Here is a 25,432-nt window from a genome sequence, read left to right as displayed (position 1 = left end):
CATCACTAGCCTTTGGCAAGTACCAAAGTGATACAAGATCAAATAGATTTTCTTTGCTTTAGTCATCCTGTAAGTGATTTTTAAAATTATTTTGTTTCTGCCTGACCTAGTTCCTTGATATGACATTATTATATATAAAAGTATGACATTGTGTTCATGGTTGCTCTTTATTTCTTAAAACAATAAAGGGCTTTCTCCCAAGCAATGTTCCAACTGCTTAAAAAATTGTCTGGCATACAACTGAAACTTACAAAATGAATGTTCAATGAATGCATGTTCCATATCACAGGCTTGAGTGCTCTGTCTTATTTTTATGGGAGCAAAACAGTTCTTGTGCTTGCATGGAAGCCTTGAAGACTTGGATTAGCTTAATAAGAGATAGAGATTTTGTGTGATTCTTGCACTTTAATCACTGGACTCCTAGGACTGTGAGTCACTGCCCAGAGGACAACTGTCTAGCATAATAATCCAAGTAAGCTGCTCCCCAATTCTTACTACACAAATAAGAGAAATGTATGCATGTGGCTTTAAGAGACTGAGTTTGGAGGTGGGTTATAATGCAGTAATGTGTAACTAATACCGAAAATTAGTACTAAGTAAATATTAATTACAGTGCCATTGCCATCATTATCTTCGTCACCATCACGTCTATTATCATCATCAATGACAGCACCATCATTCCCAACATTATTATCATTATCATTTAACTACAAAACAGGAAAAGATACAAAGGACTGAAATGAAGTTAAGAAATTAGCTCCTCCAGAACTGCCTAGCTTTAAGGCATCATATTTAACATGAAGCATTATATTATGTTATCTAACCATTTTCAAATATAAATTTACCTGCTCATGAGAAGAAAACTATCATCCTTACTTTGTGAGAAGAGGAAGTGGATCATGCTAGTAGTGCTGAAACTGGGTCTGGTGCCAGAGCAGACCTGGAAAGATCCTCTAGTCCAGAAAAAAAGCTGAAGCCAGGGCAGCACCAGAAATTTTCATTTGAAGCACTACATGCAAACGGGTAATATTAGGCATGTATGTGCATTTCTTTCACAAGTCATTTCTTTTGTAAATGGATATGCCCTTAGCAGCCTTCAGTCAAAAGGATGACATTTTATGTGTTCTTGGTTATGAGACAGGTGACAGCTAGTCCACAGAGCTCCATCTATGTGTAGCGACAGCAATAGAAAATGAGAAATAAATAAATAAAATCTCTTAAGGACATCTTTTAGAGTTTACCTTGTCAAGGACCTGGAGGGGTAGGACAAGCAAAGCTGAGTCCTGTGATTTTTCATGATGGTATTTTTATTTTAAAAATGGCATTGACAATGTCATTACTGGCACTTACATTTTTCAGTTGCACAGTGAGTAGTACTTATTCTCTGTCTGCCCTGTGTCTTAGGCTTTGTTGATGTTTTAAAATGCATTTTTAACATCTTGCCTTTGTGTAATCTATGCATGCCACACATAATTCAATCTGAAAATCATATAGCAGAATCATAGGGTCTCTCAGGAATCTAGCTGTGTTTCTTACATTAACATGATTAATATGAGTACTGGATTGTTAAGAGAGCCCCTGATCTGGAATTAATAGTAGCATAATTACCCTAAGTAATACTTACAAAATTCACATTTTCAATATTCTTTTCTTTTTCTCCAGAGTTATTACTAAGTTGTTACTTGATATACTTTTACTGCTAGTTTATTCAATGAATTTATTCTTCTAGAAGTTTATCAACAGTAAGACTAGGGGCTTAATTTTTATTTTATCCTCACAGTACAGATTATAATTTTTTTTTGGATTTTCAAGACAGGGTTTCTCTGTGTAGCTTTGGAGCCTATCCTGGTACTGGTTCTGTAGCCCAGGCTGGCCTCGAACTCACAGAGATCCGCCTGCCTCTGTTTCCCGAGTGCTGGGATTAAAGGCATGCACCACCAATGCCTGGCTCATAGTACAGAATATATGTGGTACAAATTAGGAAAATACTTGTTGAACATTGGTTAGCTAATAAATCAGTAAATAACTAGTTGCATGAACACCGAATTTCGTACTAGATCTTTATCTGACTCACAAGAACTTTCACAGGGAAGAAAAGCCAAGTAGCTGTTAGACATGATTCTGAGCTGTGAAAACTGATTATCAGTTTTCTTGAGCTGTGTGCTCTGTACACACTGTTAATTGAATATTACATTACTGGAGAAGATATACTTACTCTCTCAAACCTCAGCAGGTGGTGGCTGATTTAACACAGCTCAAGCTTTATGGGTTCTGTCTTCTGCCTTCTATAGGTAAAGAGACTTCACACTGGTGGCTGTGAATTAAATGACCATAGCATTCGTCAGAGCTCTGACATAATCTGTAATACAAAGGCAAGTGATTATAATGAAGACACAAATCTAAAATAATCATGGCATTACCATGTCCATCCTATTGAACTCATAGTCTTATCATGACAATTGGCAAGTAACTCACTTTCTGCAATTGTTACTTTCGTGCTGCTATGAGAAAACCTAAGAAGATCAGCTTAAACAGGAAAGGTTTTCTTTGGTTCGTGCTTTCTCAGGTTACCATTGTTAGCTGGATCTCTTGTTTCTGGATCTGTGTTGGCCAGAACACCATGGTGGAGACTGTCATGGGACAAAGCTGTTCAATTTATCACACATAAGAAAAATTCAGATAGAAAGCAAATACATATTACATGTAAAATCTTATAATCCCTGATTATGCAACACACACACACACACACACACACACACACACACACACACACACACACACACACACACTCGTTTATGCTGAAATGCTAAGTAAAATCAAAGCTATAAGTGTAGGAAGCTGTAGAAACAATGAAAATACCAAGCCTTTGCATAGCACCAAGATTTCTGTCTCTTAAAGTTACTGTTTCATCTGGGACGTTGAGGATCATTTGGATTTAGAGGTGAATCAAATGAAAGGGGAGCTGGCACTGTTGGCATGGGGGATGGCTCTGACAAAGACACAAGAGTAAGAAACTTCACAGCACAGGCCAGAAACAAAATACCATTGGTTGCTGCTGGAGATGTGGACAGGTGACACAGCCACTGGGTTATATTAAACAAAGAGCCACTTTGTTTTACCTAATCTATGGATTACTTCCATCAGTATTTACCTGAGAAGATAGTGAGAATATTGGATATACTTGAGCCTTGGGCTCCTACAATCTGACAAACTGTTATGGATCATTGTTGCATTATACAAACGAGAGCAAAGAAAATTGTTATGGTTTAAGCCATGAGCATCTAAACTAGTACTGATGTTGTTTTTGTGAACCAGGTAAATATGATGGGGCTTCTTGGTATTTGAGAGTCTAAACAAAGGACATAAGCAAGTGTAAATCTCACAGGGTGTCCATGTTGTGTGAGTGACAGTTCTTTTGAACCACAGCTGGAAGTAGGTGATCCTCATTCTTTACCCATTCCATACCTGCATCATTGCACATTCAGGTTTCTAGTAAGTCTCTGTAACACATTCCTGAGTCCGGAAGTTTTTCCATCAAATGAACAGACCCAATGGGCAGTTCAGAATAATTTCTGGTTTCCAAATTATAAATCAGAAGCTGTTCATAATATGGAGACCTTCCACTAGAAATTTAGAGGTGGGAGCAGTCAAGTGGGAATGATCCCTTAGCCTGAGGGATTTCCCTATCCCTTTTTAGAATCAGAAATTAATTTAAGCCTGTGGATAATTAGAGTATGATTTGATACCAGAGAAACCTCCCTCCATGCTTTGTTGACTCTCTGTTATAAAAGAACAGAAGAGGAAAAGTTTCTCTCTCTGTTTTTTTTGTTTGTTTGTTTTTTGTTTTTTGTTTTTGTTTTTTTTTCCAAGACAGGGTTTCTCTGTGGCTTTGGAGGCTGTCCTGGAACTAGCTCTTGTAGACCAGGCTGGTCTCCAACTCACAGAGATCCCCCTGCCTGTGCCTCCTGAGTGCTGGGATTAAAGGCATGCACCACCAATACCCGGCCTCTCTGTGTGTTTTGATATGATCTCCTTTAGTATTCATTAATGTCCCAAGAAACTGTGAAATTACTGTCACCCATATTTTGCTAGTAGATAAACCAAGACAGAAGAGTTATCAGTTTTCACTATGAAAACATCTGGCAGGCCTGCAAGCTGCTGTCTTCCGTCTGTGTAGAATGCCTATGAGGGATTTCTATATAAAGAAGATCTGAATAATTACATGTCAAAGAAATATAGTTGATTAAAATGAGCAATGAAATATACTCATCTAAGCAAATGCCAGAAAGACAAAACTGGGTTGGTAATATGAAAGCCTTGCTTGCAGTTCAATAGAAAGGCTGACTGCATAAAATGAAGTCATGAGAGTCTTATATTCTGTGCTAACAATCACTCAGTGTAATAATTACCTTCCAAAAGGCTGAAGTCAACACCACAGAACCCAAAAAGCTTCATTTTTTTTTGCACAAATGTTTGCTTTTCAAAAGTCCTCTGTGTGCATTTTCTTGGAACATTATTCCATGAATAACAATAGAAGATGCAGAGATTGATGAGTGGGTGCTGGGGACTCCAGCTCTCATCATCAGCAAGTATGTTCTTTCCCCACAAACAGCCATGCAACACTGTTAGGTGACTTAGTAACTAGCATTAACTATACCCAACTGTAGTGGTGGCAGGTAATGGCTGTAAATATGAGCAGTATAAACCCTGGGCACAGCCAGCTTCCAGCAAAGAACAGAAGCACTAAGCTAACATGATCCTCAGATAGTCCAGACAGAATGGTTTTCCTCTGAAAGGCCTTGGGCACAGACTTCACCGCTCAGAATGTCTTTCCTAATCACAGAGCAGACAAATGCTTCAGTTTCTGGGATTAGTGAGTTCAGGCAGGAGATTCACATTAGTATCATCTGAAGGATGCATGCAATGGTAAATTAAGCAGTGGTTCTGAATTCAACCTTCTCACAGTGCTCTTATCTGGGAAATGGTGCTTTAGAATACCTCTGCCACCTTATCTATAAAGCCTGATGCTGCTCAGCTCAGCTACAACGTAAATGTGTGTTCTGCTCTCCTGTGCATAAGTGTTCCAGCTTTTGACATTTGACCTACTTCTTGTGGATTCCCACATGGCCTGGAAAACTTTTCTGCATGACTGAATAAGCAAAAGACAAACTAAGCCACAACAAAGCAATGTTGGTCCTCCATGTGAATGTGTCTGCTCATCCACAATGAAGTTGCTCCAAGTGCTGGCTATTGCTTCCCATTGCCCTTTGTAGCTGCATAACCCATGCGCAGCAAAGTGTGCACTGAAACACAGTCAGAACTGATTCAGGATGACAACCGATATGAAGTGAGTAAATACACGTAAGTGTTGCAGTACTTACTAAAAATATCTTTTATTTAGGGGCCTTTGTGTAAGGACATAAACTCTGAGGCAGAGGCTTGATCTTCTGTTGTCTTAGACAGGTAAACAACCTCCACATTCACTACCTGATCATGAACTGTACTTGGTGATCACCTGTAGTTATACAGTTAATGATTATAAAAGGAAAGAGTAAAGTGGTCGTGAACGATGTCCCCAAAATAGATATGCTGACACCCTAACAGTCACTGTCTTTGAAGAAGACATCATCTATAAGTAGCAACACTGGAAGTATAATTATTTAAATATAATAAGATGAGACTTCAACCCAATATGATTGTTGTTTTCAGAAAAGGAGAGTCAGAAATGCATGGAAGCTTATCTCTTGGAGGAAGAAATTGAAGCCTGCTTTTATAACTCAAGAAACACCAGACTTTGACAGCTAACCACTGGAAGCTGGATAGAGAGACAGGGAAGAAAGGGAAGGGTTCTGAGATGAGGCATGTAGAGGTCATGTGGCTGTGCTGGCATCTTGATTTCAGACTTAAAACCACTAGAACTGAAAGTTTCCAGATTCTGCTGTGTTAAATCACAGAGTTGAGGTACTTTTATGTTAGCAGTAACTTTAGGAAAATAATACATAGAATACAATTAATTTTAAAATTGAGAAGTTTATCACAGTGTGAAAGGTCTAGCACTGCTGTTGCCAGATTTGTTGCCAGGTGGTGGTGAGTCATGCTTTTAATCCCAGCACCAGGGAGGCAGAAGGGGGTTGATTTCTGTGAGTTTGAGGCCAGCCTGGTCTATAGAGTGAGTTCCCGGACAACCAGGGCTACACAGAGATAGGGCTACACCCTATCTCGAAAAACAAACAAATAACAAACAAAAAAGATTTGTTAAATAGCAGCAAGCACAGCTTCTGAGCTTATCACTACAGTGAAAGCATATAATAAACTGTTGTCCATCACTTAATAAGTTGTATACCCATGGCACAATGTAAGTTGCTCACTCAGGGCACAGTACCAGCCAACCTGGTGGAGTAGGAATGACAGGATGTTTTTTGCTTCTTATATTTAAGAACTTTAAAAGAGGAGGAAATTTAGGAAATAACCAAGACATACATGTGGGCAGGTAGCTCTCACTCTGGTTTTGTTTTGAATGTTTATTAAAACAAAGTCATAAACATTAAATTCCCTTAATAGGAGAGGGAGGGATGATGCAATCCCTAGCAGACCTTAAGAAATGTTAGCACAAGTCAACCAGGCTCATTACATAGTCATCATAGGTGAAGAAAATTGGTTTTCATAATACCCCAAGTGACATCACAGTTGATTTCAAGTGATTATCTAAATTAGCATCATTCATATAACTTCCAATCTTTCCCTGCATTTTTACATGTCTGGGATTCTGCCCCCTGGGGAAATATGGCATCTTCTCTAATTGCCTCTTACATGTTTGTATTCACCCTTGAGGTCAGTAGGGTGAGCTATATGAGAAACGTTTCCTCCATAATAAAATGCAAATGGGTGCTCTTCAAAACTTTTTATGAAAATGATAGTTTGAATTTACTTTCTTTGATTAACATATCGAGATGCCTCAGGCTTTTCTCCTAGAGGTCATCAATGTACTTGGCTGCACAATAATTTAACCTATTTTCCCATTCAGTCTTACCCTACCATTCCTTCTCTCCTTCAAAAAGAGGTCAGGTTAAATCACAGAAGCAGAGGTGAAGATCTGGTTTTGTCCACTATTTTTTTAAACATTTTTACTTTGGCCTTTCTTGTCCCTGTTCTGCTTACTCTTTACATAATTACAGCATTCTTTGACATTTCAAAGCAACACAGTATAAGGAATTGTGGATGATTTCTATGAATTTACATGTGCTCATTCACATATTTTCTCATTTTTTTCATGATGGCAAGAGTAATGACCACTCCAACATATCTGCTATACTTTTCCTTAACAAAATAAAAAATGTCTGCATTATTGCAAGAAAGGGTAAGATAAAATGTCCTATGCTTAGATTACTGCAATGATGCCAAGTAATGTTGGGTAACAGACAGGCAGAAGAATGGCTATTTGCCCATTTCTCCAGAGCTATTAAAATTTATTTGTAGATTGTCAGAATGATTATTTAACACAGATGCAAGAAAACAAGACTAACTTCCAATGCCTGTGTATATCCAGTGAGGTCACTCACAGGCTGAACACTGACTGAATCAGGATCTGTGGATGAATGACTATTGTTTTCCAAATATGTTTTCAACTTTGGTCTTTTTGTTAGCTAATTTGTATTGAGTCTTCCAAATACGAGTTTACAGAAGTCATTCAGCAATATGCAACTCCATAAAGTGAGTAATAGAATCCTCCTAAATATCTCACAGAAACTACCAAGTCTCACATTCTCGGAGCTCAAATACAGATAATTAAAAGCCAGTTTGCTTTGCAATACTACATTGTGCTATGTGTTTTCTGAAAAAATGTTCAAAGGTGAGCTTTGTGGAAGTGATTGAGTCATGAATGTTCTTCATGGAAGGATTAATTCTGATTCTTTGATTGGGCAGTAATGGTTAGGGAGAGCTAGTTGAGGGAATTAGGACTCTGGCGTCATGGCTTTTGAGGGAGGAGTCTTTCCCCCTGTCCTGTTGTCTTGGCATCTGTTTTTCTACTTCAGGATTATCATAAAGGGGATAGCTTCTGCCACACACTGCTGCTCTCATGATGTTCAGTCTCACCTAAACTAAAGCAATGAGTTCAGCCTGTCTCGGACAAAGCCCTTTAAAGTCATGAGACAGGTTTACTTAAAATTGCTTCTGTACATTATCTCCCACAGCAACCCAAGTATGAATAAGATATTGTGTCTTTCTAGAACTCTGTTTTTGTGTCAGACATGTTATAGAATTTGAAACTCTCTCTCTCTCTCTCTCTCTCTCTCTCTCTCTCTCTCTCTCTCTCTCTCTCTCTGAGACAGGGTTTCTCTGTATTGTTTTGGAGCCTGTCCAGTTCAAGGCTAGCCTCGAACTCACAGACATATGCCTGACTCTGCCACTCAAGTGCTGGGATTAAAGGAGTGTGACACTAATGCCTGACTAGAATTTGAAACTCTCTTAAGATCCATGTAAGAAATGCAATCACAGTTGTACCAAGTAAGATGCAATTACAGTTGTATTAAGTGAAGCACTTCTCCCTGTTTTCCCATGTACGAATGTCAGACAGGAAGATTCTCCCAGAAACCCATCAGTCCCTGGAAGTGTGTCAATCACCATGCTGCTTCTGTCCACTGTTTTCCAATGGCCTTCTCTGGATATCTTACAGATTCCTCTGCATGGATAACAGCTGCAGTCTATATAGCCTGAAACTCCTGAAGCTGCATGACCTACATTCTTCTTTTAACTTATGGCCCACTACCTCATCCCAGTCACACCCAATGCCTATCTTCAGATTTTCCATCTTGTTTTCATGACAAATCATGCACATTTCTTCTTTCTGGAATGCCCTTCCTTCTTTCTGTTACATGGCAAGTTCTAAGTTTGATGTCATCACCTCTCTGTAACCTGCCTTATCTCTTCTCTGTTCTGCACACTTTAGTGAGAGTTGATTGTGGTCCTTGCTTTTAGTTATTTCATTGCAAACATCTTTTAGTTATTTACTGTCACAAAAAACTTATCCCCAAACTGTAATCCCAAGAAAAAAACTGTAATTGGAACTGTGTTTCCCCAAATTGGTATCTTTTTCTGTCAGTGTGTGCCTACTTAATGCTTGTATTTTCTCCTTATTTCAGTCCCACCAATCTGGTAACTTTTAAAATAAATTTATTTTTTGCCTTCATACTCATCTTGAGCTTTCTGGAGCTGAATACACATTTTCAAACAGTCCTCAAGCCCCCTCTCTCAAACATATTTCTCTAGACTCTGCTATCAGAATAACTTCTTAAGAGAGCAAGGCTTGTGAGTCTACACATAATATGCATTTAGAGTTTCACTATCAATAAAACTGCCACATGAGATTCTGAGAAAACTGGAGCTTTCAGTTCTGGAGGAAATGGGAATAATAATGAAGGACATCACATTAATAAGTGATCATTCAGAGTAGCCTAGAGCTGCTGGGCTATGCAGCCATCCCAGCAGAGGTAGGCTGTGACCAGACCTGTGCTTCGGCAAGGAATTTCAAACTCAAATAGGTTTAAGGGAGACAAGGCTGAAGGTAAGAAGACCAGGTAAAAGATACTAAGAAATTAGGAACATTCACAAAGTCCATGAAAATGAAAAGCAATGGACTTTGTAGGTAAATATAAAAGTGATTTAGATTTTAGAGTGAGGCTTGATAGGCCTGGATGACTGTTTCTTGGCTTGTGACTGACCTGAACAGAGAGACACAAGGCATAACAGCTCATATTACCTCAGCACAGTACAGTTTTCTTTACCTGTATCATTTATTTTTCCTGGTGAAGGATTCTTTTCCAGGTGGTAACAATGACTTCAAGTCCATATGGTTGAGTGGGCCAGTAGGAGAAAGAAAAAAAAAAAGAAACCACTCTTCCCCAAACAAGGATTCTACCTAATACATATGAAGGTAAGATATGAGAAAAAAAAAAAAACTAGAAAAACACAGTTATGGATGCCAAAGTCAGAAAAAGAAATATGCCTAGAGAGACCAAGTAAACCTAAGTCTGAGCAGAGCTGAGGCCTCAGGGCTGGACATTAAGGTACGAAGGTCCACCAGTGGGAAATGGGACACCACCCTAAGAGATGTTTCTACTTCAATACAGGAGCTCGAAAGCCCATCCATATCCAGTTCCAGAACTAAGCTAGAAGTAAACTCATCCTCTCTTAAATCTTGGGACAGTATGGAAAGAAGAGAATCACTCCCAAGAAATCAGAATACCAAATCCCCACCTGTTTGAATATGATAGATGGGACACTGCCCATGATAGGCCCTACAGAAGCCGAAGTGATCATTGGTGCTGGTCCAGACCTACAAAGTTAAGTGTGAACTCACTCCATGTGTCATGTTCATAGCCAGGGTGCTTACACAACAGCCATGGTAATTAGTAGTTATTACTAGAATAAGTTCATAATTAAATAACAAACTGCTTAAGGGAAGGAACAGGCATGAAGAATAAACCACTGATTAATTTCTCAAGAACTTTGCTTGATGGAGTATTCGGGGATAAAGGATGACACAATGATTACTATTTATTGAGTATTCATCATATACAAAGTACTGTGCTGATTGTTCCATGTGACACTGACTCAGTAAATAGGTGCTGCTTTCTTGTAATAATTGAGAAAAATGAGGCACAGGGAAGTCAAGTGACCTACCTGAGAACAAGCAGCCAGTGAACAAATGGCATCTTGATACAATTCAGGTTGTCTCACTCTATAAACTCCATCCTTATTTAATTTCTGCATTAAACTCTCTCCTGTGTGAGATCCCTTTTACAAGATTTAGTGAAAAAGAGCAGACAAAGAAATGAAGTAGAACTGGAAACATAAGAACAGAGGGTTGGTTTGAAGATTGAACAACAAAGGAATAAGACTCTGGATTTAATTCCAGCTCTTGGGAGTGTCGAGGGAATTAAACAACAGCCTGGGCACTCTAGTTTTGAAAGAAGTTGCAAAATCAGATTGGGGAAAATTATCCAGGATATGACAAGGAGTGACAAAGACATGGAAGGCATGCTGTTTGGAAGATAGAGGAAAGAACTTCCCCTTCTCCCCACATTTATTTCATAGGGTCAGCTGATGAGTGAAGAGAGACAGGAGAGAGATTTCAAGAGCAAATAAAATTTGAATGTTAAGTTTAACATTAAGGTATGCATTTAGTCTTCAACAGCCTGACACAAACTCCATCATTCTGCCATTTAGAAACAATATGATCTCTTAAAATCTTCAGCTACTTAGATACTGGCTTTCTCTCACAGAGAAGGAATCTTAGCACCCAGTTTCCCATAGAAAACTGGTGATGTTTATGTTTGAAAACTGCCACCTCAGGTTCTGATTCACAGGACACTCAATCACTGCTGCCATGTTCAAATGGAACTTACATCACCCAATAGTTTCACACTACAGTGCTATTTCTCTGTTTTCTATCCAGTGTTTTTGGCTCTTCAAAGCCTTTTGAAATGCAGCTTATTGGAAAACATCTTCATGGCTAGATGATATACTAGCCTCACTTGCATAATATTTTATACTGAACACAATAACTATTTAAAAGCGCTGGGCTCAAAAATAAGAAAGTTGGAGCTACATTTTATTTGAAAAACATTTAAATGAAAAACATGTATTTTATAATAATATAAAATGTATGTGACATAGTTGGATTTGGAAAGATATTTGACTCTATGAATATGAGTCTGTTAACTTTATTGTGTCATTTCTGTGATGTATTTTTTAACCTAGGACTTTAGTTTTAGCGAATATTTCTGTAGTCCACTCAAACAATAATGTACGCATGTGTTAGGGCTCCATCTAGTGTCTAATGATCAGCAGTGCAATGTGATTTATAGGAAATAAGTATCTGTATCCTAGTATAGACAGCCACAATCTTTTTATGAAGTAGTTTGCATGGGGTCATGTGTGTCTGCAGTGCTAGCACTTTTGTCTCTGTCAGCATCACATTGCACACATTTATTAATGGTTACAGGTGAGTAGCCATATATTTCTCTGCTAGGGCTCACTCTATTTCACTTTTCTTTTTTTATTTTAATTTATTCAAAGATGAGAAATAGTTTGTCAACTGTAGATTTAACTGTCTCCAATATTTCAAAGAATGAGAAGTTGGCTTTTTATACCTTGTGGGAAGTTGCCAATGACTGGACAGAGTTTTACATTTTATGTATATTTGACAAGAAAGTATATGTCAGATAGGCACAACTACCCAAACTGAATAAAGACCCAGGTCCACAGATCCTGGAAAGTGTGTCCAAATTCCAAGAACAGATCTGTAGAGTTTTTCTGAGGGTGTGAAGAGGCACGATGGAGACAAAATCAACATGATGCTCCCACTCTTTTCCTTTACTAACCAGCATTTCTTTCCATTAGGAATTTTGGGCAAATGATGCTCTCTGTTCCTGCCCATGCTTCATATCAAGGATTACAAACCATCATTACTCTGTCTCCTCAGACCTGAGCTTGAAGGAGACTCATCTTTGAACTGTAAGTGTTTCTGTGACTCTTACTTACCTCTGATGTTGATAGCAGGAACAGCACTGGAACATCAAGAACCTCATTAATTAGCAATTTAGGGAGCACTGTACATGCCTGACATGTACAAAGCCCTATCACTGATCCCCAGCCCTCAGAAAACCATACTATTTCCCAATACCATACTCCAGGCACAAGAGAGGTGAAGCAGGATCAGGAGTTCATGTTAATCCTTGGCTACCTTGTGAGTTTGAGGCCAGCTCAGGCTACAGAAGTTATTTTTCTCCAAAATAAGAAAATAAATAGCTATTTTGCATAACTTGCCAAGAAGTCATAAATACAATGTTCTTACTATGATTTTTTATTCCTGACAAGCAAAGGATGAAGAATACCAATTATGAAACATATAACATAGCAGATGTACACATATTTCTATTCTCTAAATTATCATAGAGATAATTTTCAATTGAGTGTGCCAGATAGGATGGAGGATGGTCTTGACACTTTTTTCTTTGGTCCTTTATCCATAAACGTGTACATTTATTGATGTTTAAATTGCTTGCATGTGCATTATATTGCCATTCACCTTAGAAAGATCATGCTTAACTAAACATTTCAAAATGAAAAAAAAATACTTCTGTTGTTTTGAGACAGGATCTCATTATGTAATCCACGCAGGTCCCAAGCTCATGACAGTACTGCCTCAGTGTCCACCCTATCAATAATAATTTTAAAATAATTATTTATTCAAAAACTAGAAAATATTTTTAAAAGTCTTAGATTACAATTTAATGACAAAACATTCTCAATATTTGACTTATTAAAATCAATGTTTAATGGGCATAAAATTGCCAACAATGGCTCCTTCTGGGGAAGTACACTTCTTCCTAAAAAGGAGGCCACTTTACATGGCTGGCTTTTGTAGACAGTCACAGATCCATCTCCTGAGTTTGCTATTGCACAGCACTGAGCATGGTCCCCAACTTGTCATGTCTGGGAAGGAGCTATAAAGGGGATAATCTTCAGAAAGGGGCCAGTCCTGCCTGAACTTCCTGTCCCAGCAGGAGCCTCGATTAGTGAAAGCCTGAAACCCTACTCAGAGTCACAGACACCTAAACCTGATGTCTTCTTCACTCTGGAGAGAGATTGCTTTTCAATTTGATGCTTGCCAGGAAGATGAGCCACCTAATGCTGCTGTATGCTGTGCACTGAGATGGTGTCTTGTCCTAATTCTTTTTTTTTTCTGTCCTCTGATTGCAAATGTCTCCTAGAGTGACATGAAACACCCTCTTGCACCCGAAGAATTTTCTGCTCACCTTTCCGTTGACCCTAAGCCACACAAAGGAACATTGTATTCACTGTGGCAGAGAACGTTATGAGCAACTGAAACCACAGAAATGCAAGATGCAAAGCACTAACCTCCAGCCACTTTAAACCTGAAGCCAGCCAGCCCTGGCACCACTGAAACGGGCCTCTTCTAAGTTGGTCTAAAGTGAAGCCAGAGCACACCAAGCAGGCAACATGGCCCTAGCCGGGAGCACAAATCTAACTTTAGATGGTTTACAAGAACAGGGAGAATGTCTTTTGCATCCAGAGATCTACTCAGATGAACCCATGAGTTAATCCCCTGGACGGAGCTACAAACATGAAGTGGCCTCAGGCACCCTCTACTGGAGTCTCTCTACTGATTTTATAAATGCTGGAGCTATTGGCCTGGATGAAGACAGAAGAGGTGTGTGGACAAAGCTTCAATATTAAAGCCCTCCCATCCAGGCCAAACATTTTCGGTATCACGGGAAACAAGTGAGATAAGCTTTCCTCTGGTCCAGGTTTTCTTTTAATAGATAAATGAGCCTGCCCTCTGATAATTGTTAAAAGAAGGGCTAGTGATCTACTTTTCTTCAACAATCAAAATAAGTTTTTATAAATGATGCCGAATTTATTGAACTATTAATTCTGCACAGGTGAACTCAGTTCAAAATCTTTACAGAATATTTATTTTGGAATTATTTCAGCACAAACACTGTTTTTTTTTTTAATATAGTGATCCATGGAATTTGTTATTGCTTTCGGGTGATTTCTTCCCTTCTATTTTGAGCAATGCAGCAGAGTCCAATTTTTGGACAGAAAATACAGGCAGCCTTCAAAGGTGACCCTCATCCCACCTCCATGTGAAAGGCTGGAGAGGCACCTCCTCAATGCATACAATGCACTTGCTGTCCCCTTCTCACTGATGACTGTTTCCTCAGATGGCTCTGTGGGCAACCTTCCTTCAGGTACTGTTCATGAGTACAGCCTAGAATTATCTTTGTGACCTACAATCAAAAAGTCACAGCAAGAAATATTTTGGAATGTGCTTGAGAGGTAAGGAAGCTATCTTTTGCAACTAATTAGAACTAATTAGTTTTAATTCTCTGCAGATTTTAAGGCACACATATTTCCTTCTTTAAATGAGTTATTAGAAAATTCAGACTCAAACAGGAAATTTGGCTTCAACGAATTGATACTGACAACTTGACTTTTAATTTTAAAAGATTTCTATTTTGTATGTTAATCTTGCCCTTTAGCTCCTTTCTCTCTCTTATATTTTTCTGCATTCATATTGTACTCAAGTGAAATATAAAAGATACACTGAAACTTTTACAGTAGAAAACCAGCCAAACAGCCAAATAAAGACTGGTATATCTAATCATTTAAGTAATTATTTCTGAGAAAAAACTAAAATAACTTCCCAAAATTAATATAATAAATAATAGGATAACTTTGCACCACTGGAACAATTATCTATAATATTTGTCAAACAATTTTTGTAAGTAATACTAAAAGTACCATTTCATGAAATGCTGAAATGCATTTTCTAAAACCAAAGTCAGGGAAAACAACAGGAAAGACAATGATTTATGAAGCCAGTTTAAGGTAACATAAGTATTTTATTAAATTTCTGTACAATAACTTAGATGTAAAATAATTTCTGGTAGGGTTTGAATCTGAATTGTTCCCCATGGCCTCATGTGTCTTAGCCACAGCTCCAAGTGCTAATTTTGGAGACTTCAGACTCTTTAAGGGGTATGGTATACAGATGACTTGGTGAGGGCTTCCAGAGTTCAGCCTGCCTGTTTTCTGCTCCTCTAAAATCAGAAGAGTCCCTAAACATGAACTCCTTCTACTACGGCTGGGCAGATCCACCATGCCTTCCCTATGGTTAATAAATACTGGTATCATATTATTACGATGAGATGTCCAGAATTTTCTAGAGCATGATCTCTGTTCTTCCTATTAAATCACACATACAATGAAGTCCTCAAATACATGTGTACCCTGTACACATTATAGAAAAGAGCAATTTTTGACAGACTTTTTTATTTGAATTAGAAACAAGATTGATTTAGATGACAATCCCAGTTCCCTTCTCCCTCCCGTCCTCCCCTACCACCCCCAACTAAAACCCTACCTATCACATATCCTTTCTTCTATTCTTCATCTGACTCAACCTTTCTGCTCCCTCATGACCTCTGCATCCTTCCACTTCTTTCCTTCTCATTCTCGTAGCTCCCTCCCCATTCTTCCCATGTTCTCAATTTGCTCAGGGGATCAGGACCCTTTCCCCTTCTCCAGAGGACAATGTTTGTCTATTTTAGGGTCCTCCTTGTTTACTAGTTTCTCTGGCAGTGTGGATTGTAGGCTGGAAATCTTTCATTCTATGTCTAAAATCCACATATGAGTGAGCACATATCATGTTTGCCTTTTTGTGATTGGGTTACCTTGCTCAGAATGGTTTCTTCTAGTTCCATCCATTTGCCTGCAAATTTCAAGATTCCATTGTTTTTTTTTCCCCCGCTGAGGAAACATTGTGTAAATGTACCACATTTTCTCTATCCATTCTTCGGTAGAGGGGCATCTAAGCTGCTTTCAGTTTCTGGCTATTACAAATAGTGCTGCTATGAACATCATTGAACAGATGTTCTTGTTGTATGAATGTGCTTTTTTTGTGTATATGCCTAGGAGTAGAATTGCTGGATCTTGTGGTAGACTGATTCCCATTTTCTTGAAGTGTCGCCATACTGATTTCCAAAGTGACTGTCCAAGTTGGCACTCCCACCAGCAGTGGAGATGTGTTCCCCTTTCTCCACATCCTCTCCAGCATAAACTGTCATTGGTGTTTTTGATTTTAGCCATTCTGACAGGAGTAAGAGTTGTTTTGATTTGCATTTCCCTGATGGCTAAAGATGTTGAGCACTTTCTTATGTGACTTTCAGCCATTTTAGATTCCTCTATCGAGAATTGTCTATTTAATTCTGTACCCCATTTTTAATTGGATTGTTTGGTGTTTTGGAGACTAGCTTCTTGAGTTCTTTGTATATTTTGGAGATCAGCCCTCTGTCAGATGTGGGGTAGGTGAATATCTTTTCCCAGTCTGTCAGCTGCCGTTTTGTCTTGCTGACTGTGTCCTTTATCTTACAGAAACTTCTCAGTTTCAGGAGGTCCCATTTATCAATTGTTGATCTCAGTGTTTGTGCTACTGGTGTTATGTTCAGGAAGCAGTCTCCTGTACCGATTAATTCAAGGGTATCTCCCACTTTATCTTCTAATAGGTTCAGTGTGGCTGGGTTTATGTTGAGGTCTTTGATCCATTTTGACTTATTTTTTGTGCAAGGCAATAGGCTTGGGTCTATCTGTAGCCTTCTACATGTTTGCATCCAGTTATGCCAGCACCAATTTTTGAAGATGTTCTCTTTGTTCCAGAATATAAATTTGGATTGTTTGTCAAAAATCAGGTGTTCATAGGTGTGTGAGTTAATATCAGGGTTTTCAACTCTATTCCATTGGTCTACCTGTCTATTTTTGTGCCAGTACCAAGCTGTTTTCAGGACTATAGCCCTGTATTAGAGCTTGAAGTCAGGTATGGTGATGCCTCCAGAAGTTCCTCTGTTGTACAGGGTTGTTGACAGACATTTTTAAAGAATGAAAAAGATCATAATATGTTACATCACACAAGCCAGGAGATGTGGGAAAGGGTGAAAGAGTAAATAGTAAAATAAATGTTCACAGGGCATATAGTAAAAAGGACAAAATCCAAGTGCTTTTAGACAGTGGTGAAAGGTGACAATAGGATTCAGAAGATACTTGTTTTAGGCTATTAAAATATAAGCATGATTTGTATCACTAATAATATAATTATATAATAGTTTTAATATACTTATTATGAAATAATCTGGACATTCTTTTCATTCTAATTATATCAACCTGCAAATAAAAAGATATCCACTATTTAGGCATTGTACTGTAATGCCACATTTTACCAGAAGATGGTGGAATATGGACAAAGCATATGAAAAGATGCAACTCTCACAGTGTTAACAGCAATTCTAAGTGATATTTCTCATCAACAGAACTGTTAAAATATTTTAGTAAAAGTGAAACATGGAAGAAAGCTATGATCAGTTGATTTTCTCATTAGTCTGCAAGAAGTAGGAAAAGGAGATTGGGGAGAACTCAACCCTGAAGCATGACTTTTGAAAAGTTCAAAATTATCAACATAGCCGAAAATTAAGTCTATGAAATAACCACAATCAGAACTTTACAAATTTTGAGAAAAGAGAATTGACTAAGTACAGCCTTCCATTCAAAAATGTTAACAGCTACAAGGATACTAAAACAGTATCAGGAGAATAATATGAGAATATGAGAAAGAATAAGGGTGAGTATTTTTCTACTTGTGAAAGTTTCCACTTGATAATACCTGTGCCCTTCCTCATTATCACCTCTGCCTTCCTATCCTACTTACTCAAACAGAACACATGACAAATACATTAAGATCTTCAGAGGATACCTATGTGGCTGAACAAAGAACTGTTGAGCAATGAAATAAATAAATAGCTCATAATTCATTTTTAAATACTTAGTGCCTGTTATGTGTGGGTTCCCAAGTTTTGAATTTTCCCAGATAAGCAAGACTTTTGTAATAAAATAATGTGACAAACAAATAAACTGTCCTCAGAGGACTTAAAAATGTATAAGTCAAGAACCAAAGTCTGTTTCTCAGACATTCAACCCCATAGGTTCTCTCATTAATAGTTCCTTAGGTACCATTTAAATATGAGGATGATAGGGCCAATGCAAAACATTTTGTGGAGACTGATACTTTTTTGTCTCCCGTTTCGTGAGTTCCTGATGTTTCTTGTCCTAACCACTTGTCTTTTCTCTTGGTCTCTTCTGCTCTAACAGTCTCTATAAATTCCAAATTGTGGATCACTGACCCTTCTTCCCAGGTCAGTTCCACCTCTCTACAGTCATACTCATCTTTCAGTCATTAGTGTTTCTGTCTAGCATCAGAGGCCTGCCTCTGTATGTGAAAGTGCAACTGGGAATCTTGTTAAAGCCACAAAAAGAAAGAAAGAAAGAAAGAAAGAAAGAAAGAAAGAAAGAAAGAAAGGAAGGAAGGAAGGAAGGAAGGAAGGAAGGAAGGAAGAAAAAGCATCTCAAGGCAGCCTCCATCTGACTGATTCTTCACCGTAACTATGCATAATATTGTACCTCGTCTTCTTTCCATGGCAATGTAAGCAAAGTATAAGATAGCAAACCTACCCTTTGATTTTATATTTTTTGGAAATTAATTAACATAGAACTTAAGAAATGAATTATGGTTTTCTGAGTGCTCATCAGCTACATATATGCTGATGATCTTTGACATATCTCTGAGCTTCAGTTTCCTCACATAGTATATGTATATCAGTAAATGTTAGGTTAACACTACATGGCTACATGTTATAACATGTTCGGGCTTGTGTTTCATTTTCTGAGACATGGACTTGCTATGTAGTGCAAGCTAGCCTCATTCAAGATTGGCTTGCCCTAGCCTCCTAGGTACTTAGCATGTGATTACCAACATCTCAGGTGTGTATAAGAGTGTTACCATTACACATTATTTTTTAATGAAGGGTTTTCTAACTCTTTTTACGAAAAATGAAACTACCAGCAATTAGTATTGTTTTACTTGTATTTTGGAGATTTTTAATGACAAATAAGTAAAATATCTAATTAATAAGAAACTAGTTACAAGTGCATTAATATCCCTGAAAGAATCCCCCAATTATAGTAGTTAAATTACTAATTATTCAATAGCCAACCTTCCTGCAAAATGAAGATTGTAATGAGAGCTTTCTATCCCAGCTGGTCCCCCTGCCCTTGAGCATTAGTTATGAATCTGTTGGCCAGTGACTAGGGCTTCTTATTGGCTAGCTCTGTCTTAATTATTAAGCCATTTCTATTAATCTAAGTATTTCTGCATGGCCTTATTGAAAGGTTCAGGCATTTTTCTGGCCCACCCCTGTTACCTGGCAGAACAGGCAGTACCCTGGTCATCCCAGGGTTCCATGTGAACTAATTCTCCACGCAGGTGCAGAAGACCCCTTTAAAAGACAGACCCCTGCCCATTTACTCTCTCTCTCTCTCTCTCTCTCTCTCTCTCTCTCTCTCTCTCTCTCTCTCTCTCTCTCTGCTCTTTTCTCTCTGCTCTTCTCCCACCTCTGCATGAGCTCTCTCTCTCTATGGTGACCAGCCATGTTGGTCAGCCATTTACCCTGTTTCTCTTCTCTCTTAGTCTCCCTACTCTGCAAGGCCTATAATAAATTGGTTAATAGGTCTAAATAGGTTAATATGTCTCATCCTGTGTCTCATCTTGTGCTTTCCTCCTCTTCTTCTTTATCTTTAATTTAAACAAAAATCTAACACTATCTTTCCAGAGAAAGCCAGGTGCATCCTCTTCTTGTCCCCCATGACAACTCTATCTGCCTATGTTTCCCAGAATTCTCTTCATCTCCTGTGACTGCCTATCTTCCTGACTTATTGGCTGAACAGTGTTTTATTCATTAACCAATAAGCAAAACATATATACAGGAGGACAATCCCCATCAGAAGATGTGTGTACTTTGACCCAAACAGTTATGTCTGAGATGCACTTATTTGTGTGTGGTAATCAAAATCTTTCAATGTTTTGCAAACCATTTACTATTCTCATTATACAAGTGAATAAGCACTCTTGAGTAGCTTTTGTGTCCAGAGACCTGAAGAGGTCCAGTGGAGGACCTAGGAATCTGGGCAATACTCGGCTCCACCAGTTCCTGGACCTCACACTGTGTGAAGTCCAAAACTACTGTAAGTCTCAGTATTACATCTGCACTCCACTGTGTGCAAAGGATGCACCAACATGCTACATGATTTCAGGCTTCTAAAGTGAGGTAAAATGTTTGTAGCCCAGACTGAATTACAATTTCTCTGTTTGTAAAACAATACAGTACACTGATGGTCTTTACAATGTATTCACAGAAGTACCCACCATCAGGATGGGCCAACTTTTGTTCAAACCCACTCAATTTCATCTGGATTCTGCTGCTGCTGTAAACTGTGACAAGCTGGCTGTGTGAGCAGCACCAGTCTTCCCTCAGTGGAACACCCTTCACAAAGAGTGTCTCAACAGGAATGGAAGCTGTTTTGGAGCTGCCAAAGCAAACATCCTCCAATGGCTCTTTCCTGGGAACCTGAGGTGCAGCCTCATAGTCTCCTCAGAGCAGGAGAAATGGTCAAGAGTCACGATGATAGTATCCAAATTGAGCTGTACCTAAATGCCGCCTGGCCGTCCTTCTTGGAGATGCTCATGACCAGCACAAATGGGACTGATTTATTGCCATGTTGAACATGAGGCCCCTTACCCAGCTGGCTCCTGCTCACTGCATGGCTGGAGGGGTCACCTGTGCAGGTTCAGTCTCTATTTGTGTATAGTGGTTGAGGGCTATGTGCCCAGCACCATCTAGGTGCAAGGCACAATTCCTGCTGGCCAACCATGCTTCTTCGAACCTCCCTCAATAAAGTATAGCCCTCCTGTAGCACCCTACGACCATCCCTCTCTCTGGGCTTTAGTGGGACAGGCAGCCTAGATCTGCAACCAAGATCACTTCTCCTATATTCAGTGTACCCATGGCATGCCAGAGGGGAGGTGGCTACCTCAATGGAACAAATAGCAATGAGATTTAATGAAAAGCAAGCCATATTAATTTGAATCCTAAACAATAAGCAGAAAAAGAATGATTGGTACAAATGTAATGATCAATGATGATTTCATGGGAAAATACTATATTTCACTCCAAAACCCAAAAGACACAACACATTAATATTATAGCTAATCTTTACCTATGCATGGGTGATGCCCTAACACAGTACTTCAGGTTTCTTGTGAAACATTAAGTATTTCCTAATAATAATATTTTGTTCATATCACTACAAGACATTAGCACAGGAATATCTGGACATTTCTATTCTATTAATTTACTTTCCTCGCTTATTCTAGAGAAAGAGTTGTCTTACAAAATGTGCAATACCTGAAATTTTAGTCAATAACAAACTAACTCACCCTCAAGCCCAAAGGGTCTGTTCCAGAGGGCAGGCATGTGTCTCATGGCCAGGACAGTGATTATATGAGGACATCCACCGTGTCTCTGTGGCACAAGAAGGCACAATTCAAAAAAAATAAACCATTGATGGCCTGGGATCTGAATTAGACTATTTATTTGAAGGGATATTACACTTTGTTTACACAGGGGAGCAGTTCTTAGTTCCAATATGGAGTGATGTTATGGCTGACATTTAGGAAGCTAGTGAAGAATGGAAATGCTGAGTTCAAGAAATTCTGATCCAGTGTCTCTTATGTATCAGGCTCCTAAATTGACATGATATCTCATACTAGGACACTAAGAAGTTGACCTGTAATGAAATATGGGTTCCAGGCCATCTCCCAATAATAACTGGCTAAGTGATCATGAACAGGGCACTGGAAAACAGGGATCATATCTAAAACTGTCCTTCATGCTGTAAAATTTTGGGAATCAAGACATAGATAGGAGACATGAGGACACTGTCAGGAAATTCAAAGTAACCATCCATTTGCCTCAGCTGGTGATTGCAGGGAATTTACATGGAGATTCCCTCCAGAATATATGCCTACATTATAGATAATCTTCAGTGACTGTAAGTCCCTGATATAAAATGTTTTCAGAATGTCCCAAAGTAAATCATAGCTTGGTACCATCATCTAAATTAGGGTTGAGAGACTCCACAAGGAGTATGAATATGTCTTGAATGTTCTCATTGTGCTAGGGAAGAGCACACTGTGCCCTGGCCCTACCACTTTCTGCCGTGATGTGTTTATCCTCTTGGGAGGGAGCAATCTTAGACAAAGAGCTCCTGCTTGCAATCTTTTTGCCATCTCATTTGACATATAGAATGGAACCTGGTACAACTAGACTGTAAGTCATTGGGGGAAGAAAGAGAAGACTTAGTCAGGTGAGGAAGTCTACTCTGGATGTAGTAGTCCAAGTCTGATCCTGTCACTGGACAAGGAAGTCAGCACTCAGGATCTTTATGCAGCCACTAGGCTGAGACTGAGAAAAGTAAGCAGTACTGGGCAGGCAGACAAGGGTTTGAATTCACCTCCATTTACCAGAAGGGAACCTTATAACATACAGCATGTCCTGGACTCAGCTTCCTTGGTTCACAGTTGGAGTAAAATCAGCATAGGAATCTGAGGTTCACTTCCATATTTGCTTCTTCATTGTTGCTCACAGAATCTCAGACACTGTTTTGACCTTTTGAAGATATCAGGGATGAGGAGGACAATGCAGGGCTTACCTTATGCATACAACTTGGTTCCTCTCCTAGACCAAATCTTCTTGTCACCAGAGCCCATCTTTTGGATCTTCACAAAGTAGAGGTACCAGCCCCAGCAGGTAAGACATTACTGATGCAAATGGAAAAGAACACGTTGTTTCTCTTTGTAGCAAGTGTAACATTTGTGACTTTTGGGAACTTCTCTCCTATGAAACTACAGATTAAGTGCTGGGTTTGCCCTGTGCCCCTGAAACACATAATGGGCCCCAGAGGCAGCAGTGCAGTTCAGAGTACCTGAGTCATCAGCAGAGACAGAAACAGATTTCTCAGGCTGAATCACCTTCAGCTCCTGGGTAGCTGCTCCTGCAGGAAATAACATTTAGTCCTCATCATGACAGGAACCCAGGGCCTGCTCTAGTTTGTGATCAAATACTGTTTCTTACTAGTGCTCACACATTGTCACAGGTACCCCCACTTGGGCCTCTTAACACAAGGATGTAGCACAAACTGAATCACAGAGACACTGAGAAGTTGGCAGGATTCTTATTGAAGCTGAAATTCCATTTGTAATTCTGATGCTTCATCAAGTATCTGCCTGATTTTCATTTTCTGTGCACATGGCATGTAGCAATTTTATACAATAACTTAGTCTTATTATATAACTTTTTAGGTAAATGAGATATGAATGTACATGCTAGGTATAGTTAGTGAGATATGTATTTGATTACAAGGCTCTTAGGATGATAGAGTTTGCTTTATCAGGTGGAGTAATACTGCCATAGATAGTTTCCAATGTGCACATTATTTGAGAAATAAAACTGTTCTTTTAAAAACATAGACTATAATCACATAGATTAGTTAATTATGTTATTAGTTAATTATTTATGTGTATAACTGTTTTGCGTGTAAATCCCTTCACCATATGCAGGCTTGGTTTCTAAGGAACCAAGAAGAGGGTGTCAGATTACCTGGAACTGTAGTTACAGATGGTTGTGCTGGATATAAAACCCAAGTTCTCTGGAAGAGAAGGAACTTCTCTTAACCCCGTAACTGTCTCTCTAGCCCCAGCATTACACCAAATTTAACAATGGTGTAAATGATTAGTATAAAGTTAATTCTTTGACACAACAGAAACATTTTATTGCATGCTTTCAAGGTCCCAAGTTAAAATTTGGTAAGACAAGGCAACCAAAATGGGATCACAGAGCCCCAATCTCCAGGAAGCCCTATTTGTTTTCCTGGACATTTCTGTAGTAGCCTGAGTGTACTGCCCATTGTCACCCGTCTCAGTGTACCCTGTTTTCTCAGTAACTCTGACTCTCCTAACTCTGACACTTCTGACCCCTTCTTGCCTGGATTTTGGTCATCTGGTAGGACTGCACTGTACTTCACTGAACTATACTACTGGACCAAGACTGTACAACATTCACTTGAGATATGAAAATAACAAAAGGAAAGTATGAATCAAACTAAAGAAATGTGAAAATCTAAATAGCAAAATAAGAACACCAAATGGAGAAAAATTATAATAAGGAACCAAATGATACTGAGGAGATGAGAAGTATATTAATTTGCAAGATCAATGGACAGGGTCCACAGAGGATCTTAACAGTTTATGAAAAAATGCAACAATGCAGAGGCATGGGACAAAAAGAAGAGATTAAAAGATTTTGGAGTGTGGGGACAAGGTTATTGAAAAAAATGTTATTTAACACCACCCCAGTTTGATAAAATATAAGAAGTATAAATCCAACATAATGAAATAATTCAATGTGAAATAAAATAAACTTAGAGAGGTCCACACCAATACACACTTGAATCCAACAGACAAAAGTGGAGTAGTAACTGAATGCTGAGAGCAGTCTAGGGCATGACTCAGCTTATCATGCTAAATGAGATGGACACAACTCTTGTCAGAAATGTCAACATCTAGGAAGCATGGAGATTGTGTATTCATAGTACTAAAAGAGAAAAAAACCCGTCAATAATTTAAATAAAAATAAGGATTCTACAGACGAAAACCTTATGGGATCAACAAAAAGGAGAAAACAAGATAAAAATCTGAGTATTTTGGGAGGCCATTCCGCATAGAGGGTTACTCTCTCAGCATACACACACAGGGGAGGGCCTAGGCCCTGCTCCAAATGATATGACAGACTTTTAAAGTCCTCCCCACGGAAGGCCTCACCCTCCCTGGGGAACAGAAAGGGAATGGGATAGGGACTTGGTTGGGTGCAGGGAGGCTAGGAAGTAGAGAAATGCTATTGAG

General features: G+C 38.8%; 1 protein-coding gene across 1 annotated transcript in view; it reads right to left on the bottom strand.

Moving 5' to 3' along the window:
* Positions 1 to 527: 527 nt before the first annotated feature.
* LOC100750364 (solute carrier family 7 member 13-like) overlaps positions 528 to 25,432 on the bottom strand; it is a 36,900-nt gene continuing 11,995 nt past the window's right edge. The window contains exon 5 of the mRNA XM_027398724.2: positions 528 to 707. Within this exon, the coding sequence (XP_027254525.2) occupies positions 528 to 707 (180 nt within the window). The remainder of the gene's footprint in view (positions 708 to 25,432) is intronic.

This window comes from Cricetulus griseus, chromosome 2 (assembly GCF_003668045.3).
Source record: "Cricetulus griseus strain 17A/GY chromosome 2, alternate assembly CriGri-PICRH-1.0, whole genome shotgun sequence".
Lineage (NCBI taxonomy): Eukaryota > Metazoa > Chordata > Mammalia > Rodentia > Cricetidae > Cricetulus > Cricetulus griseus.
The sequence above is the reverse complement of the archived record's forward strand: the minus strand, read 5'-3'. Positions and strand labels throughout refer to the sequence as shown.